Genomic DNA, 17161 nt, shown 5'->3' with positions numbered 1-17161 from the left:
TAAATTTGACATGTAATAAGGCTAAAGATAATATTACAGACGCCTGTGATTATCTGAAGTACCCAAAATGGCCACTAGACATCTTGTGCTAGATAACATAATATCCTTGAAAGATAACAAAATTCTAGTAGTTTACTGATGAACTTCGAAAGATCCAGTAATATAGTGCCGCTTTGCAACCTTAGTCAAAGTCCTAGAATTGAGGATGGGTAACCATATAATGATAGACTTACTTTGGATGGGAGGCTTGTCTGGGCCACGTGCCGTCCTCGTTCTTGCATTCAATCACGAGCACCTGTGTGGGCATCACACTAGTGAGAGCCGTGCTGAACCCAGCTGATTTCAACAACTGTGTCATAACATAACATGTGTCATAACATACTCATACTCATGTATGAATGTACATTTGACCGGCATTTTAGCTATGATGTGATGTTTGGGGGCACATAGTTAGTCAGTTATAAGCCTGCCTGACTGAGTGGCAGTGGAATTAGCCTGGCAAGCAGATCGTGAATAACACCTGAGGAAATCAAATTTGGCAGTCTGCCTGGAAATGTATTCGTAAAACCAATACATTTTCCTAATATTTTTCAGATTAGATGATTTTCTGTTCTCCTCTCATTTTAATTCAAGTACTTTTAAAGTATCAAGGTATTCCAGTATTGTAATTTCAAAGTGCCAAATTCAAGTACTTTAAGCACCTCAAGCGAACCCTGCTCATGAGATTATAAGTGATGACACCATTGCAGCTTCCCCTCAAAAATATTCACGTGTGCGGTGTGTCTAAAGAAGAAAGTGCCAGTGTGCAAAGGGTCTAGTTCTAGTTGTGTGTGGCCTAGTAGTGAGTGAGCGGATTTGGATGTTGGGGTTGAGCCAGTACTCTACCTGGCCCTGGAAGAGACCAGCATCCTGTACGGTGCTGTCTGGCTTGTTCAGCTGCTCGTACGTGTTGCTCATGTACTTGTTCCACAGTCGAGTCTCCTTCCCCGTTGGGATCTCAAATAGTGACCGCATCTCCTTCTCTATGGTGTCTGGACAGGGAACACACAATATTTAGTTAATTAAAAGTCAGAAGTGGCTGAAGATGATAAATATCTAGTTAGTTCACACGTCAGTTTGCTCTCTGGCTCACAGTACAGTACACTGTTCTCTCTCACCTATAGTGTCAGCTTTGCTGAAATGACGTGTGACCACATTGTCCATGTTGTCATTCTCACACAAGTTGAGCTCCAACAGATACACCTCCACTTTACAGTGCTTCACAAACATGCCGTGTTCAACCACCTAGATAGAAAGCACAAGGTTAAAGAGAGAGACTAAAGCAAAAGAGTGAAAATATACATTTTTAAATGGTATCACCTTTCTGACGATGGGACGCTGGCCCTCAAGGCAACCATACCAGCTAACAAACTTGTTCCATGCCTCAGTGGGCACTAGGACATAGTCCAACTCATCTATAAGGTGCTCCTTCAGGATCTGGGTCTCATGGTCTAAGGAGAAAGAGAGTGTGTCAAGGTAAGTTTATGACAACAAGTATTTAGAGTGCTCATTTATAACTAGTTTTGCACTTATTAGAATCATGCTCACAGCAGAGACAAAAGAAAACACACAGGCCTACACACAGATTAAAATACAATGTGACATTTTGTGGAAGTGAATATGATGCCTGCATTACCTGAGAACAGGCCAGAGTTGTCAACAGGGCCGGGATAGAGACTGTGCTCTCCAACATTGTACATATCCCAACTGTCAAATCCCACATATTTCTTCCACTGCTTGAACCACCGACTATCAATCAGAAACCTGCAAAAAGAAGTGCTACTGTATTGGGTGGAATGATAACTTGCAGGTTAAAATGTATATCACACAACGATAAAACAAATGTTTTATATAAACTTGCCTTGCATGCAGACAACTTGTGCGACTAGTTTCTAAACTATGTCTAACAATTGCTAGGTTTCAATCGGTGACAGATTATCAAGTGAATATTCCAAAATCTGCATAAAAGCAATATGCACATTTTTAAACCAGAGATGTTTCCATCAAATTGACTTTGTGCAGATAAGTCTGTGAATGATGACGTAGTGCATATAAAAATACATTTTGAGGTTATATTCCCATGTACCAAATAAAAAAATTACAGAAAAAAAAATAATACATTTAATTAACGCAACATCCCACAATTTCAAAGATTTTACTGAGTTACAGTTCATATGAGGAAATCAGTCAATTGAAATAAATGTATTAGGCCCTAAACTATGGATTTCGCATGACTGGGAATATAGATACACTGCATTCGGAGAGTATTCAGACTCCTTCACTTTTACTACATTGCTACACTACAGCCTTATTCTAAAGTGGATTCAATCATTTGTTTTTCCTCAATCTACACATAATACCCCATAACGACAAAGCAAAAAAAAATGTATTTATTTATTTTTTAACAGAAACACCGTATTTCCATAATTATTCAGACCCTTTGCTAGGAGACTCAAAATTGAGGTCCGGTGTGTCCCGTTTCCATTGATCATCCGTGAGAAGAAGTTTCTACAACTTGATTGGCGTCCACCTGCAGTCAATTCAATTAATTGGTCATGTTTTGGAAAAGCTCACACCAGTCTATTTAAGATCCCACAGTTGACAGTCTATGACAGAGAAAAAAAACAAGCCACGAGGCCGAAGGAATTGTCCGCGTTGCTCCAAGACACGATTGTGTTGAGGCACAGTTCTGGGGAAGGGTACAAAAAAAAATGTCTGCAGCATTGAAGGTGTCCAAAACACAGTGGCCTCCATCATTCTTAAAAGGAAGAAGTTAGGAACCTAGACTCTTCCTAGAGTTGGCCACCCGGCCAAACTGAGCAATCGTGGGAGAAGGGCCTTGGTCAGGGAGGTGACAAAGAACCTGATGGCCACTGACAAAGCTCCAGAGTTCCTCTGTGGAGATAGAACTTTCCAGAAGGACAACCATCTCTGCAGCACTGCACCAAATCAGGCCTTTATGGTAGAGTGGCCAGACGGAAGCCACTCCTCAGTAAAGGCATAAGACAGCCTGCTTGGAGATAGTCAAAAGGCACCTAAAGGACTCTGACCATGAAAAACAAAATTCTCGGGTCTGATGAAACCAAGATTGAACTCTTTGGCCTGAATGCCAAGTGTCACGTCTGGAGGAAACCAGGCACCGCTTATCACCTGGCCAATACCATCCCTATGGTGAAGCATGGTGGTGGCAGTATCATGCTGTGGGGATGTTTTTCAGCAGGTAGGGACTGGGAGACTAGTCAGGATCGAGGGAAAGATGAACGGAGCAAAGTACAAGAGAGATCCTTGACGAAAATCCGCTGCAGAGCACTCAAGACCTCAGGCTGGGGCAAAGGTTCACCTTCCAACAGGACATTGACCCTAAGCATAGAGCCAAGACAACGCAGGAGTGGCTTCGGGACAAGTCTCTTTATTCCTTAAGTGGCCCAGCCAGAGCCCGGACTTGAACACGATCAAATATCTCTGGAGAGACCTGAAAGGTAGGAAACAAGACCTCTACTACGATGATCCTCAACACTGAGGCTCCACAAGGGTGCGTACTCAGCCCCCTCCTGTACTCCAGTTCACCAATGACTGCATGGCCAAGCACGCCACCAACGCAATCATCAAGTTAGCAGACTACACAATAATAGTAGGCTTGATGATCAACAATGACAGCCTACAGGAAGGTGGTGAGGGCTCAGAGTGTGGTGCCAGGAAAATAACCTCTCACTCAATGTCAACAAATCAAAGAAGATGATCGTGGAACTCCAGGAAACAGCAGAGGGAGCACCCCTCTATCCACATCAACGGGACTGCAGTGGAGAGGTGGAAAGCTTCAAGTTCCTCGGCGTACACATCACTGACAAACTGAAACGGTCCACCCACACAGACAGTGTGGTGAAGGCGCAACACAGCATCTTCAACCTCAGGAGGCTGAAAACAAATTGGTTTGGCACCTAAAACCCTCACCAACTTTTACAGACTCACAGAGGGTGGTGTGGTATGCCCAACACATCACCGGGGCAAACTACCTGCCCTCCAGGACACCTACAGCACCCGATGTCACAGGAAGGCCAAAAAGATCATCAAGGATAACAACCACCCGATCCACTGCCTGTTCATCCCATTATCATCCAGAAGGTGAGGTCAGTACAGGTGCATCAAAGCTGGGACCGAGACTGAAAAACAGCTTCTAACTCAAGGTCATTAGACTGTTAAAATAACCATCACTAGCACAGAGGCTGCTGCCTATATACATAGACTTGATATCACTGGCCACTTTAATAAATGGAACATTAGTCACGTTAATGTTAACATATTTTGCATTACTCATCTCGTATTTATTTAATGTATTCTATTCTACTGTGTCTATGCCACTCTGATATTGCTCATCCACATATTTGATATATTCTTAATTCCATTCCTTTAGTTAAATGTGTGTGTATTGGGTATATGTTGTGAAATTGTTAGATATTACTTGTTAGATATTACAGCACTGTCAGAGCTAGAAACACTAGCATTTCGCTACACCCGTAAACACATCTGCTAAGCATGTGACCAATAAAACTTGATTTGAAAATAGCTGTGCAGCAAAGTTCCTCATCCAACCTGACAGAGCTTAAGAGGATCTGCAGAGAAGAATGGGAGAAACTTCCCAAATACAGGTGTGCCAAGCTTGTAGCATCCTACCCAAGAAGACTTGAGGCTGCAATCGCTGCCAAAGGTGCTTCAAAAAAGTACTGAGTAAAGGGTCTGAATACTTTTGTAAATGAGATTTCAGTTTATTTAATAAATTCGCCAACATTTCTAAAAACCTGTTTTGCTTTGTCATTATGGAGTAGTGTGTGTAGATAAAGAAAACACGATTTCATCTATTTTAGAATAAGGCCGTCACATAACAAAATGTGTTAAAGGTGAAGGTCTGAGTACTTTCCGAATGCACTGTATGCATCGGTTGGTCAGATACCATCAAGGTATTTCTGTGCATTCAAATTAGAGGTCGACCAATTAATCGGAATGGCTGATTAATTAGGGCCGATTTCAAGTTTTCATAACAATCGGAAATCGGTATTTTTGGGCACTGATTTCCGATTATTATTATTATATTTTTTTAAATGTTATACCTTTTATTTAACTACGCAAGTCAGTTAAGAACACATTCTTATTTTCAATGACTGCCTAGGAACTGTGGGTTAACTGCCTTGTTCAGGGGCAAAACAACAGATTTTCACCTCGTCAGCTCAGGGGTTCCAATCTTATTTAATTTAATTGACCTTTATTTAACTAGGCAAGTCAGTTAAGAACAAACTCTTATTTTCAATGACAGCCTAGGAACATTCTGCCCCTGCCTTGTTCAGGGGCAGAACGACAGATTTGTACCTTGTCAGCTCTGGGGTTTGAACTTGCAGCCTTTCGGTTATTAGCCCAACACTCGCCCCTTACAACCGCACAGTTAACTAGTCCAACGCTCTAACCATTGCACTCCACGAGTAGCCTGCCTGTTACGCGAATGTAGTAGAAGCCAAGGTAAATTGCTAGCTAGCATTAAACTTACCTTATAAAAAACAATCAATCATTATCACTAGTTATAACTACTTATCCAGTTTAACAGGCAATATTAACCAGGTGAAATTGTGTCATTGCTCTTGCGTTCATTGCACGCAGAGTCAGGGTATATGCAACAGTTTGGGCTGCCTGGCTCTTGCGAACTAAGTTGACAGAATTTTACGTAATTATGCCATACATTGAAGGTTGTACAATGTAACAAGAATATTTAGACTTAGGGATGATAAAATACCAAATGGTTCCGTATTTCACTGAAATAATAAACGTTTTGTTTTTGAAATGATAGTTTCCGGATTCGATCATATTAATGACCAAAGGCTCGTATTTCTGTGTGTTATTATGTTATAATTAAGTCTGATTTGATAGAGCAGTCGAACTGAGCAGCAGCAGGCCCGTTATCATTCATTCAAACAGCACTTTCGTGCATTTTGCCAGCAGCTCTTCGCAAGCACAGCGCTGTTTATGACTTCAAGCCTATCAGCTTAATGGCTGGTGTAACCAATGTGAAATGGCTAGCTAGTTAGCTGGGTGTGCGCTAATAATGTTTCAAACGTCACTCGCTTTTAGATTTGGAGTAGTTATTCCCCTTGCGCTGCAAGGGCCGCGGCTTTTGTGGAGCGATGGGTAACGATGCTTCGAGTGTTGCTGTTGTCTATGTGTTCCTGGTTCGAGCCCAGGGGCAAGGAGGGGGATGGAAGCTATACTGTTACACTGGCAATACTATAGTGCCTATAAGAACATCCAATAGTTAAAGGTATATGAAATACAAATGGTAGAGAGAAATAGTCCTATAAATACTATATTAACTACAACCTAAAACCTCTTACCTTGGAATATTGAAGTCTCATGTTAAAAGGAACCACCAACTTTCATATTAACTTAAACGTTAGCTTTTTACATGGCACAAATTTTTACATGGCACACATATTTTACATGGCACACATTACTTTCTTCTCCAACACTTTGTTTTTGCATTATTTAAACCAAATTGAACATCTTTCATTATTTATTTGAGGCTAAATTGATTTAAGTTAAAATAAGTGTTAATTCAGTATTGTTGTAATAGTCATTATTACAAATAAAAAAAATGGCCGATTAATCTGTATCGGCTTTTTTGGCCCTCCAATAATCCGTATCGGCGTTGAAAAATCATAATTGCCTCGCCTGGTTCACCAACTACTTCTCTGATAGAGTTCAGTGTGTCAAATCGGAGGGTCTGTTGTCCGGACCTCTGGCAGTCTCTATGGGGGTGCCACAGGGTTCAATTCTTGGACCGACTCTCTTCTCTGTATACATCAATGAGGTCGCTCTTGCTGCTGGTGAGTCTCTGATCCACCTCTACGCAGACGACACCATTCTGTATACTTCCGGCCCTTCTTTGGACACTGTGTTAACAACCCTCCAGGCAAGCTTCAATGCCATACAACTCTCCTTCCGTGGCCTCCAATTGCTCTTAAATACAAGTAAAACTAAATGCATGCTCTTCAACCGATCGCTACCTGCACCTACCCGCCTGTCCAACATCACTACTCTGGACGGCTCTGACTTAGAATACGTGGACAACTACAAATACTTAGGTGTCTGGTTAGACTGTAAACTCTCCTTCCAGACCCATATCAAACATCTCCAATCCAAAGTTAAATCTAGAATTGGCTTCCTATTTCGCAACAAAGCATCCTTCACTCATGCTGCCAAACATACCCTTGTAAAACTGACCATCCTACCAATCCTCGACTTTGGCGATGTCATTTACAAAATAGCCTCCAATACCCTACTCAACAAATTGGATGCAGTCTATCACAGTGCAATCCGTTTTGTCACCAAAGCCCCATATACTACCCACCATTGCGACCTGTACGCTCTCGTTGGCTGGCCCTCGCTTCATACTCGTCGCCAAACCCACTGGCTCCATGTCATCTACAAGACCCTGCTAGGTAAAGTCCCCCCTTATCTCAGCTCGCTGGTCACCATAGCATCTCCCACCTGTAGCACACGCTCCAGCAGGTATATCTCTCTAGTCACCCCCAAAACCAATTCTTTCTTTGGCCGCCTCTCTTTCCAGTTCTCTGCTGCCAATGACTGGAACGAACTACAAAAATCTCTGAAACTGGAAACACTTATCTCCCTCACTAGCTTTAAGCACCAACTGTCAGAGCAGCTCACAGATTACTGCACCTGTACATAGCCCACCTATAATTTAGCCCTATCAACTACCTCTTTCCCAACTGTATTTAATTTATTTATTTATTTTGCTCTTTTGCACCCCATTATTTTTATTTCTACTTTGCACATTCTTCCATTGCAAAACTACCATTCCAGTGTTTTACTTGCTATATTGTATTTACCTTGCCACCAAGGCCTTTTTTGCCTTTACCTCCCTTCTCACCTCATTTGCTCACATTGTATATAGACTTGTTTATACTTTATTATTGACTGTATGTTTGTTTTACTCCATGTGTAACTCTGTGTTGTTGTATCTGTCGAACTGCTTTGCTTTATCTTGGCCAGGTCGCAATTGTAAATGAGAACTTGTTCTCAACTTGCCTACCTGGTTAAATAAAGGTAAAATAAAAAATAAAAAAATAATCGGTCGACCTCTGATTCAAATTGCCATCGATAAAATGCAATTGTGTTTTTGTCTGTAGCGTATGCCTGCCCATACCATAACTCCACCGCCACCAAGGGGCACTCTGTTCACAACGTTGACATCAGCAAACCGCTCGCCCACATGAAGGCTTATGGTAGAGAAATTAAATCCCGACAACAGCTCTGGTGGACATGCTTGCTGTCAACATGCCAATTACACACTCCCTCAAAACTTGCCACATCTGTGGCATTGTGTTATTGTCCCCAGCACAAGGGGCACCTGTGTAAAGATCATGCTGTTTAATCAGCTTCTTGATATGCCACACTTGTCAGGTGGATGGATTATCTTGGCAAATGAGAGATGCTCACTAACAGGGATGTTAACAAATTTGTGCACAACATGAGAAGCTTTTTTTATGTGTTTAGAACATTTCTGGGATCTTTAATATAATTTATCTGTAGCCTAATAAACTGCATGCTTCCTTTAAGAGCCATAGTGGGAGGACCACACGTCATCGTGTGACTCAGTTTACATCGATATGAATGTTATATCAATATTTGTGCATTAAAAAAACCTTTACACCAACATTTCTTGCACTGTTGATTTTACTGACACAAAAAGGATGACACGTTGTCTAGCGTATTTAGTATTTTCGGCATTGGGAAAGTTTAACAAAAAAAGTAATTTTTCCATCAGGCCCGTCATGACATTTATCCAAAATGTACTTTACTTGCATAAAAAGGTAGAATGGAAACCTGGTTAGTGTTAGTATTAATCTGTCAACATATTATGCAACTCCAAAACAAACTGTCTTGCGCTCTAGGTCACATTCACATATAGTAACAGTGAGCTAGGATGTCTTTAATCTCATCTCAAGCAGGATTACACATGGTCCAAAGCCCAGGCAAGGGAAACTTTATTTCTAAAGAACCCTTATTAGAATTGAGAACTTTGTGACTAAATTAGCTAGGTGTACTTTAAATGAGACACATGGTAATGCAACTAAAGCCTTTACAATGCCCAGCTCAGCTGTGTTTAAAATGAGGTCAGGAGTCAGCATACTAGGCTCGGTTTACACAGCCAGGCCAATTTTGATCTTTTGCGCAATTATTGACAAAACATCAGATCTGTTTGGTCAAAAGATCAATTGGTGGCAACAAAAAAAAAATTGGGCTGCCTGTGTAAATTCAGCCATAGTCTGTCAGATAGCCCATAGCTGCCCAGCTGATAGGTGTGTTTAGCAACGCGGTATATTTACATACACTAGCGTTGCTGTCAATTGTATTGGGTTGCACAAAGACATTCCATGGGAAGCCAGAAATGAAATTGAATTCCATTTTAATTCACTGTGCCAGTGGGCAGGAGAGTTGGTCATTATAATGGGGGAATTTCAGACAAAATATCTAAAGGATCGTATTAACAGATTTTCCAAAAGTGGGTCTGTTGACTCTGGTTACCTCATGTCAAAATAAAAGTCCTGCACGTGCATCATATGAAGACAAAAAAAAAAAACTTGTGGGGGACTTATTTTTTACATATTTTTATATTTAACTAGGCAAGTCAGTTAAGAACTAATTCTGATGTACAATGATGGCCTACCCCGGACGATACTGGGCCAATTGTGCGCCAACCTATGGGACTCCCAATCACGGCCAGATGTGATGCAGCCTGGATTCAAACCAGGTACTGCAGTGACGCCTCTTGCACTGAGATGCAGTGTCTAAGACCACTGTGCCACTTGGGAGCTCATGAGGTAAGCAGAGGGAGTGGGTCTACAACACACCAACGTCTGGAAAGTATGTTTATTAATACCATCCTTTAAAATATTTGGCCTCAAATACCCAACAATCCTGCCCTCCGGAACAGTAAGTTGAAATGGAGTTGTATTTAACTTCGCTTCCCACTAACTGTTTTTGTGCAACCCAATACAGTTTAAACCAATGCTAGTGTATGTAAATACAGTGCCTTTAGAAAGGATTCATACACATTTTGTGTTAGTTCAAAACGGATTAAATCGTTTTTTTCCGTTCTCACCCATCTATACACAATACCCCATAATCAAAGTAAAAACATGTTTTTAGAAATGTTCGCAAATGTATTGAAAATTAAATACATTCATCTAATTTGTATTAGTATTCACTGTGTAGAGTATTCAATACTTTGTCGAAGCAACTTTAGTGCTGATTACAGCTGAGAGTCTTTTAGGGTATCCAGTTCAAATGCAAAGCATTAGCTAGCATGTAAAATAGCTAACTAGTTAACTTTATTTCGCAGTCACTCGTTATCGCATTGAACAGGGGCTTTTTGACTACACCTCGTTATGTCGTAACTAGTTAGCCGGCTAGCAAGCTAATGTGAACAGACACCTAGATTGTTCAATATTTGCACATAATTATTTTTTGAATTCTTCAAGCTCTGTCAAGTTGATTGTTGTTCATTGATAGGTATTTAAGTCTTGCCATAGATTTAAGCCGATAAGTCAAAACTGTAACTATGCCATTCAGGAACATTCAAAGTCGTCTTGGTAAGCAAATCCAGTGTATATTTGGCCTTGCGTTTTAGGTTATTGTCCTGCTGAAAGGTGAATTTGTCTCCCAGTGTGTTGGAAAGCACTAAGCAGACTGAACCAGGTTTTCCTCTATGATTTTGCCGTTTCATTTTTATCTCCCCCCAAAAAACACCCTAGTGCTTGCTGATGACAAGCATACCCATAACATGATGCAGCCACCACCATGCTTGAAATTATGAAGAGTGGTATTCAGAGATGTGTTGTTTGCCCCAAACATAACGCGTTGTATTCAGGACAACAGTAATTTATTTGCAGTGTTACTTAAGCGCCTTGTTACAAACAGGATGCATGTTTTGGAATATGTTTTATTCTGTACAGGCTTCCTTATTTTCACTCTGTCAATTAGCTTAGCATTGTGTAGTAATTACAATGTTGTTGATCTATACAGTGTTTTCTCTTATCATAGCCATTAAACTAACTGTTATAAAGTCAACATTGGCCTCAAGGTGAAATCCCTGAGTAGTTTCCTGCCTCTCTGGCAACTGAGTTAGGAAGGACTCTGGTATCTTTGTAGTGACTGTGTGTATTGATACACCACCCAAAGTGAAATGAATAACTTCACCATGCTCAAAGGGATATTCAGCATCTACTTTTTTAAATTTGGTTTTTAACCCTTCTTTGCAAGGCATTGAAAAAAAACTCCCTGGTCTTTGTGGTTGAATCTGTGCTTTTAATTCCCTACTCGATTGAGGGACCTTACAGATAATTGTTTGTGTGGAGTACAGAGATGGATTAGTTAATCGAAAATCATGTTAACCACTATTAATCAACACAGAATAAGTCCATGCAACATATGATGCAATTTGTTAATAACAATTTTACCATAACAAAGGGGTAGAATACTTTAGTCACTCAAGACATTTCAGCTTCTCATTTTGTATTACTATTATTTTTTAATTCGACAAACAAAATTTCACTGACATTATTGGGTGTTGTGTAGATCAATGAGACATCTACATTTAATCTATTTTAAACTCAGACTGTAGCAACAAAATGTGGGAAAAGTAAAGGGGTGTGAATAATTTCTGAAGGCACTGTACACCTGCGTTGCTAAAAACACCTACCCAGTTGACATTGCCCTGTTTAGAAAGACTCGAAGGCCAAAACAATCGAAGTTGTCTGTAAGCCTTGCCCCAAAAACATTTCATACTTTCCATCGATCCCAACTAAAACGATTGCTTACTTAGCTAAATTCACAACATGTTTATTTAGGTTAAGGTTATTTAGATGTACCATAACAAACCCAACGTTATGACCCGGCAGCTTGCTGTCTCAAGACAACGTGTTCAGGGATTCAGTGTTTAATAGTCGCAGGTACTGGTAGTGCCTGTCTGGTTAGCCTTGCTCTACTGAGCCCACATTGGTTGTTTCCCGTCCCTTGTTGTTCAGTATGGATATGGCTAGTTAAAGTTAAAACCTTGCAAAGATCTTAACTGGAAACCTGTGGCCTTGGCAACTGAATATCTGAGAGGGCCAGTCGCTGGGTGTTATCCAGTTTCAATGACAAAGCATTAGTTAGCTTGTAAAATAGCTAACGTTAGCTAGATAACATTACTTCGCAGTCACTCGTTATCGCATTGAACAGGGGCCTTTTGACGACACCTCGTCATGTCGTAACTAGTTAGCCGGCTAGCAAGCTAATGTGAGTAGACAGAGTTAACTTGCGCAATGCCTTCGCTTGGATAGCTTGCCGGCTAGCTAACCTTAGTTATTAACTAAGTACAACTAGCTAGCCAACTAGCTTGCACTAGCTACAGTAACTATCGGGCGAGAAGAAACGTGAAGTTGTTAATGTTAGTCACATGTCTACTCTGGCCCAACTAACCCCACAAATCAAACGATTTCCCGTTCAATGCAATAGGAACCGGTTTACCCGTCTCTTGACAGGCCTATGCTACTGGGTAGCTAGCTGGCTAACGTTAGTTCCCGTGAACTGAAAAGTAGCTAGCCTAGCTAACATTACCGTAGCTATTGTCTAGCTGCTAAAGATACATTCAAAACACTTCCTTACCACTCGTCGCTCTTTCGTAGAGTTGTTTTGAGAAGTGTTCCAATACTCTGTTTTTGACTCTCGGTTGAAGGTGTCGGTATTTGAGCGGCTACAGACTCGGGCTCGGGGTCTGCCGCGCTACCCGACTCGGGTCCGCCTCCCTCGGCCATCATGCAGCGAGTGAGCCGGAATCGTGAACGCGCAGTAGAAGAACCGCGGATGCACGAGCACCACAATGTTGGTGAGATTTGCTGTTTCCGTGATCTGGGGGGTCATCACTAGTTACCACAGCCACAAAGTCATTAACACCCCCATTTTTTAAATTACATTTCCTAAAATTCATATTTAAACCTAACCCTACCCAATTTTACTTTGTGGCTGTGATATCTAGTAGAAACCGCAGAAAGTTGCTGGAGCTCGACGGTATATGGCTCCACTAAAGTAGCAGCAACTTCTTAATGTATTGGAACTATCTGTAATTACTATCATCAACTTGGTAGGCAAATACTTTGCTTACAATTTTCTTAGATTAAAAGTTCACGACAGTCAGATAGCTAAATGATGCCTTCAGTGTTTGCTGTCTTCAGAAAGGTCCCAAGCCATTGCCATGACAACTGGGTTCCTTGTGTCTCTTTGCAATTAAGAGGTAAATAAAACTCAACTGCAATTTAGTCAAAACAGTCTTTATACAAAAACACAAGGGAAATGTTAAAAAATAAATTGGGAGAAATAAATATAAAAAATGACACATTGCATAAAACTATCACAAACAGTAGTTTTCCAGCACCCAATGTCTAGATTTGCCTAATGTCAGCCATGACAGGATGCTGCACACAAACTCAAAGAGGAATGATAAAAGATTGTTAACTGGAATTTAATCATCAGCAATGACCATGTTTAATTGTTGTTGTTTTTACTTCAACACCTAGTTGTCTTATGTTGCTAAGAGCCAACTCTTACAAATGGGTTTAGTTACTAATAATATTTAAACCCTTTTTTTTTTACGACAAGCTCACAAATAACCAACAAGTATGACCAAACAAATGGCAGGTAGGTGGAATCAGACTACAAGGTCAAACATGATTCAAAGTGGTGATACAACACATTTTCATTCACCTTTTAAATGTTTTGTTTTTGACAGTACATTATTTCTAAGTTTTCCATTACTATTATCCTTTTTTGTAATGAGTTTTACATAGCTGACACTGAATCTTCCAAATAGTTAAAAGTATTGGTACTATAATGTTTTCTGTTAATTAATCTACTATTAATCTCCAATTAAAATTAAATGGACAATGATGGCACTGAAATTAATGTAGACATCATTCTCTATGTCATTTCCTAGAAAAACTCAAAGTCAGCCACTTTAAGTAAAACTAAAATGTTGTCCAGCGGCAGGTTCCCTGCAGTAATGAACTGGCAATCAGAAGATACCCGTTGGTAACTCCTTACTGAACATTCCATCCAGATCCAGTTCCCTGCTCATCAGCTCCTCCTCAATATTCTCCAGTGCCCACTGGTGGTCAGTTAGCTCAAGTGCCTCCCATTCTGCCTAAAAGGGGGAAATAAACATCTGTCTGTCAGATGATTCTGCTGGGACCTGTAGGAATTTAATTCACCATGGAGAGTAAGTCAATGTTATCAAGAGTAGACAACTCTACCTTGAAGGCTTTGTTGGTGTCTGCAGGCATGGCCATGGCAGCACCACTCATCTGCTCCTGCATGATCCTGGACTGGTCTGCACCTGCATGTGTCACATTACACCAGCATCAACACTCTTGTTATTTCATATCGCTTTAATGACAAAACCAGGACTGTTAAGAATTGGAGGCCTGCCACTTCAACATAGTTGACATTATGGAATCATGTTCCATTCAAACCAGCCTTGCTGCTGACATGACACTGAATGGTTGCAGACATGTCTATTATCAAATCAAGGCAAGACAGCTTGCCTACTAGAAGTCTCATTTCTCCAAATTATTTGTTGTTGCCTCAAATCAAGTCAATGACCTTCTGTCAATTACCTATTGCTTTTGATAACAAATACTGCTGTAAGTTGGTTACAAACTATGATTCAATTCTGTCACATCTAGTTTACAGAAACACATGCATCAGTAACCTTTGCAGGAAAAACTCAACTGAATTATGAAGTTTGATGAAAATTACCATTATCTTGTCCTAGAATTAAGGAGTACATGCTTCGCAGCCCAAACACATTCAGGAAATACCACGACGCTGAGCTCACCCTTAAAACATAAATGAGGGTGAGGTTGTAATTCATCAATGCTTACACTAGCAAAAGGACTCAGAGGCAATAATACCATATTAACTTCACGGAACTCAGATAATTTAACAAGTATGTATTTCCTCAACTAACCAGGATGCATCAAGTGAGAGTAGCTCGATTCCTTGTTGCAACATGGGCTTGAAGCGCAGGGTGAGAGGAAATGGAACCTTGGCTGTGAGGAACAAGAAAATAGTTAGAGAACATTGTAAGTTTGGCAATTCAAATGTAGAACAAACTGCTTATAGCAAAGAAACTAACTTAATTATATACTACTGTTATTCATAGGTTAATAACAATTTAACCATGCAATTTCTTAGTAAATACCTGGTAATTTCTGTACCATAAAATAAAGTTGATATCGAAGCTCTCTAGTGACAATCATCATCCAAACAACCCAGTCTCAGTGCAGTGAGTGAGGAGGATGTCACTTACTTGTGACAAACCCTGAGAAGGTCCAGTTAATCCAGCCTCCGATGAGGATCATGGGAAGAACATTGGTCACATTGCCTTTCATCATGTCTGTCAGCATGCTGGGGTCTGGACAAAGAAACAGTTAGCGTAGCTTTACAGAGTACAATCGCAAACAAACTGAGTTGTAAATGGTGCGCTATTAGAAATAATATGCTCCATATCATGTGGCAGGGTTTAATTGTGATACACGGCCCAATACCTGCCTATCATGGTATGAGAATAGGATTATATGAGAAGGAATGATGTGATTCTCTTATGCTCACCTGTCATTGGGGAGGGAGGAACAACCTTTCTTTTGGTATTTTTGAAGAATCCATCTTCTTGATTATTGAAGTAAAACTTCCTCATCAAAAATGACTGAAGTAAAAGAGAGAATTCTCAAAGTCTGAGCGCAACTAGCCTACACTTAAAAAAAACAAAAAAACTTGAAGAGTCAAACAGTGCAAATCAGTGTTTTATGGTATATCCAACATTGATCTCACCTGTTTTGGAATGTACTTCCCATTCTCTCTGAGGATTCTGCTCCTGATGAGAACCTGGCTGAATATTGGAGAGGAATATGTCAAAAACAAACTTACGGTGACATTTCTACTTTAACCCTACATGTTCTGAAAGCCTTTTTATAAACGGTCAATGCACACACCATCTAGGCAGGGCTACATGCTTACAATACCCTTACCTGTCTGATACCTGCTCTAATGTCAGCTTCTTGTCACTTTGAAGCAAAATGGAGACATAATGTCGAATCACCCCAACAAGAAAAGTGATGAAGACAATGGGCAAGACCACCCAAAGTCTGATATTGGAATCCAGCAGAAGCTCAGGCTCAGCCATATCTAGCAAGGTGATAAGATAGAGAACATGTGTAAGAGCAGGTTTCATAGGAATAACTTCTGATATGACAAAATCTTGAAAATGGAAGTAAGTTAATAGCAGCACTATGTTTCGAGAGAACTGGGCCCGGTTTCCCAACGACGAACTTATCCTTAACTTAATAAGATACCTTTGGGAAACAGGGCCCTGGTGAATGCATTGCACAAGCATTTTGGCGTCTAACAAACTGGACAGTGCAGCAATATAACGTTACTCCTGTTTCCAAAGTTGCTAACGTTAGCTAGCTAGCGAACAATGAATCGCATATTTTAGCTTACTGACTGATTCACTGGCACCACCATGTTAGCTAGCTACTACGAGCTAACGTTAGCTAGTTACAGTAGCTACATCAAATACCTGTCAGTACGTTACTGTCAATTTGGTCGTATAGGAAGCTACTTGTGAATGCACAACTAGTCAGCTAACTATATAACTTATACTGTTAACATGTACCATCTTGGCATTCTTGCCAATTTCCAAAAACAGAATAACAGTACTTTAGCTAGCTAGAAGAGCTGCTGGAAAGAGCTGGCTGGCTAGCAACTATCTAGCTACTACTGACTGTTAGCTAGCCGAGAGAGAATGAGTAGGTTGAAAGATGCTACAGCTAGCTAATAATACACGATTCAACCGGTTAGGAAACAAATCGCTGCCGTGTTTGATGTTTATCTTACCGAATGTAGCTATTTCGTTTGGCAAAGACGTGTGTCGTGGTTACATATCTCGGACGTTGCTATGCTAATTAGGGTACTGTCTATAGTCCGGCACAGTGGACGCGTCATAATACCCATAAAACCT

At 40.5% G+C, this 17161-nt stretch overlaps 2 protein-coding genes across 2 annotated transcripts in view; both read right to left on the bottom strand.

The window, feature by feature from the left end:
• The window catches only part of LOC139413559 (ubiquitin carboxyl-terminal hydrolase 4-like), a 35547-nt gene extending 22597 nt beyond the window's left edge, over nt 1–12950 (bottom strand). Inside the window, exons 1-6 of the mRNA XM_071161065.1 lie at nt 12754–12950; nt 1676–1803; nt 1360–1490; nt 1158–1284; nt 886–1031; nt 234–295 (exon numbers count right to left, since the gene is read on the bottom strand). Coding sequence (XP_071017166.1) covers nt 234–295; nt 886–1031; nt 1158–1284; nt 1360–1490; nt 1676–1803; nt 12754–12905 — 746 coding nt within the window. The 5' untranslated portion in view covers nt 12906–12950. The remainder of the gene's footprint in view (nt 1–233; nt 296–885; nt 1032–1157; nt 1285–1359; nt 1491–1675; nt 1804–12753) is intronic.
• Nucleotides 12951–13399: 449 nt separating this feature from the next.
• LOC139413556 (ER membrane protein complex subunit 3) lies at nt 13400–17159 on the bottom strand. The gene is made up of 9 exons (XM_071161064.1): nt 17038–17159; nt 16170–16326; nt 15973–16030; nt 15754–15847; nt 15452–15556; nt 15110–15191; nt 14899–14978; nt 14394–14476; nt 13400–14284 (listed from the first exon to the last, which is right to left on the bottom strand). Exons 2-9 carry the CDS (start codon nt 16322–16324, stop codon nt 14156–14158), a joined length of 786 nt encoding a protein of 261 aa, XP_071017165.1. The 5' UTR covers nt 16325–16326; nt 17038–17159; the 3' UTR covers nt 13400–14155.
• Between the last annotated feature and the right edge of the window lie 2 nt (nt 17160–17161).

This window comes from Oncorhynchus clarkii, chromosome 7, assembly GCF_045791955.1.
Source record: "Oncorhynchus clarkii lewisi isolate Uvic-CL-2024 chromosome 7, UVic_Ocla_1.0, whole genome shotgun sequence".
Lineage (NCBI taxonomy): Eukaryota > Metazoa > Chordata > Actinopteri > Salmoniformes > Salmonidae > Oncorhynchus > Oncorhynchus clarkii.
The sequence above is the reverse complement of the archived record's forward strand: the minus strand, read 5'-3'. Positions and strand labels throughout refer to the sequence as shown.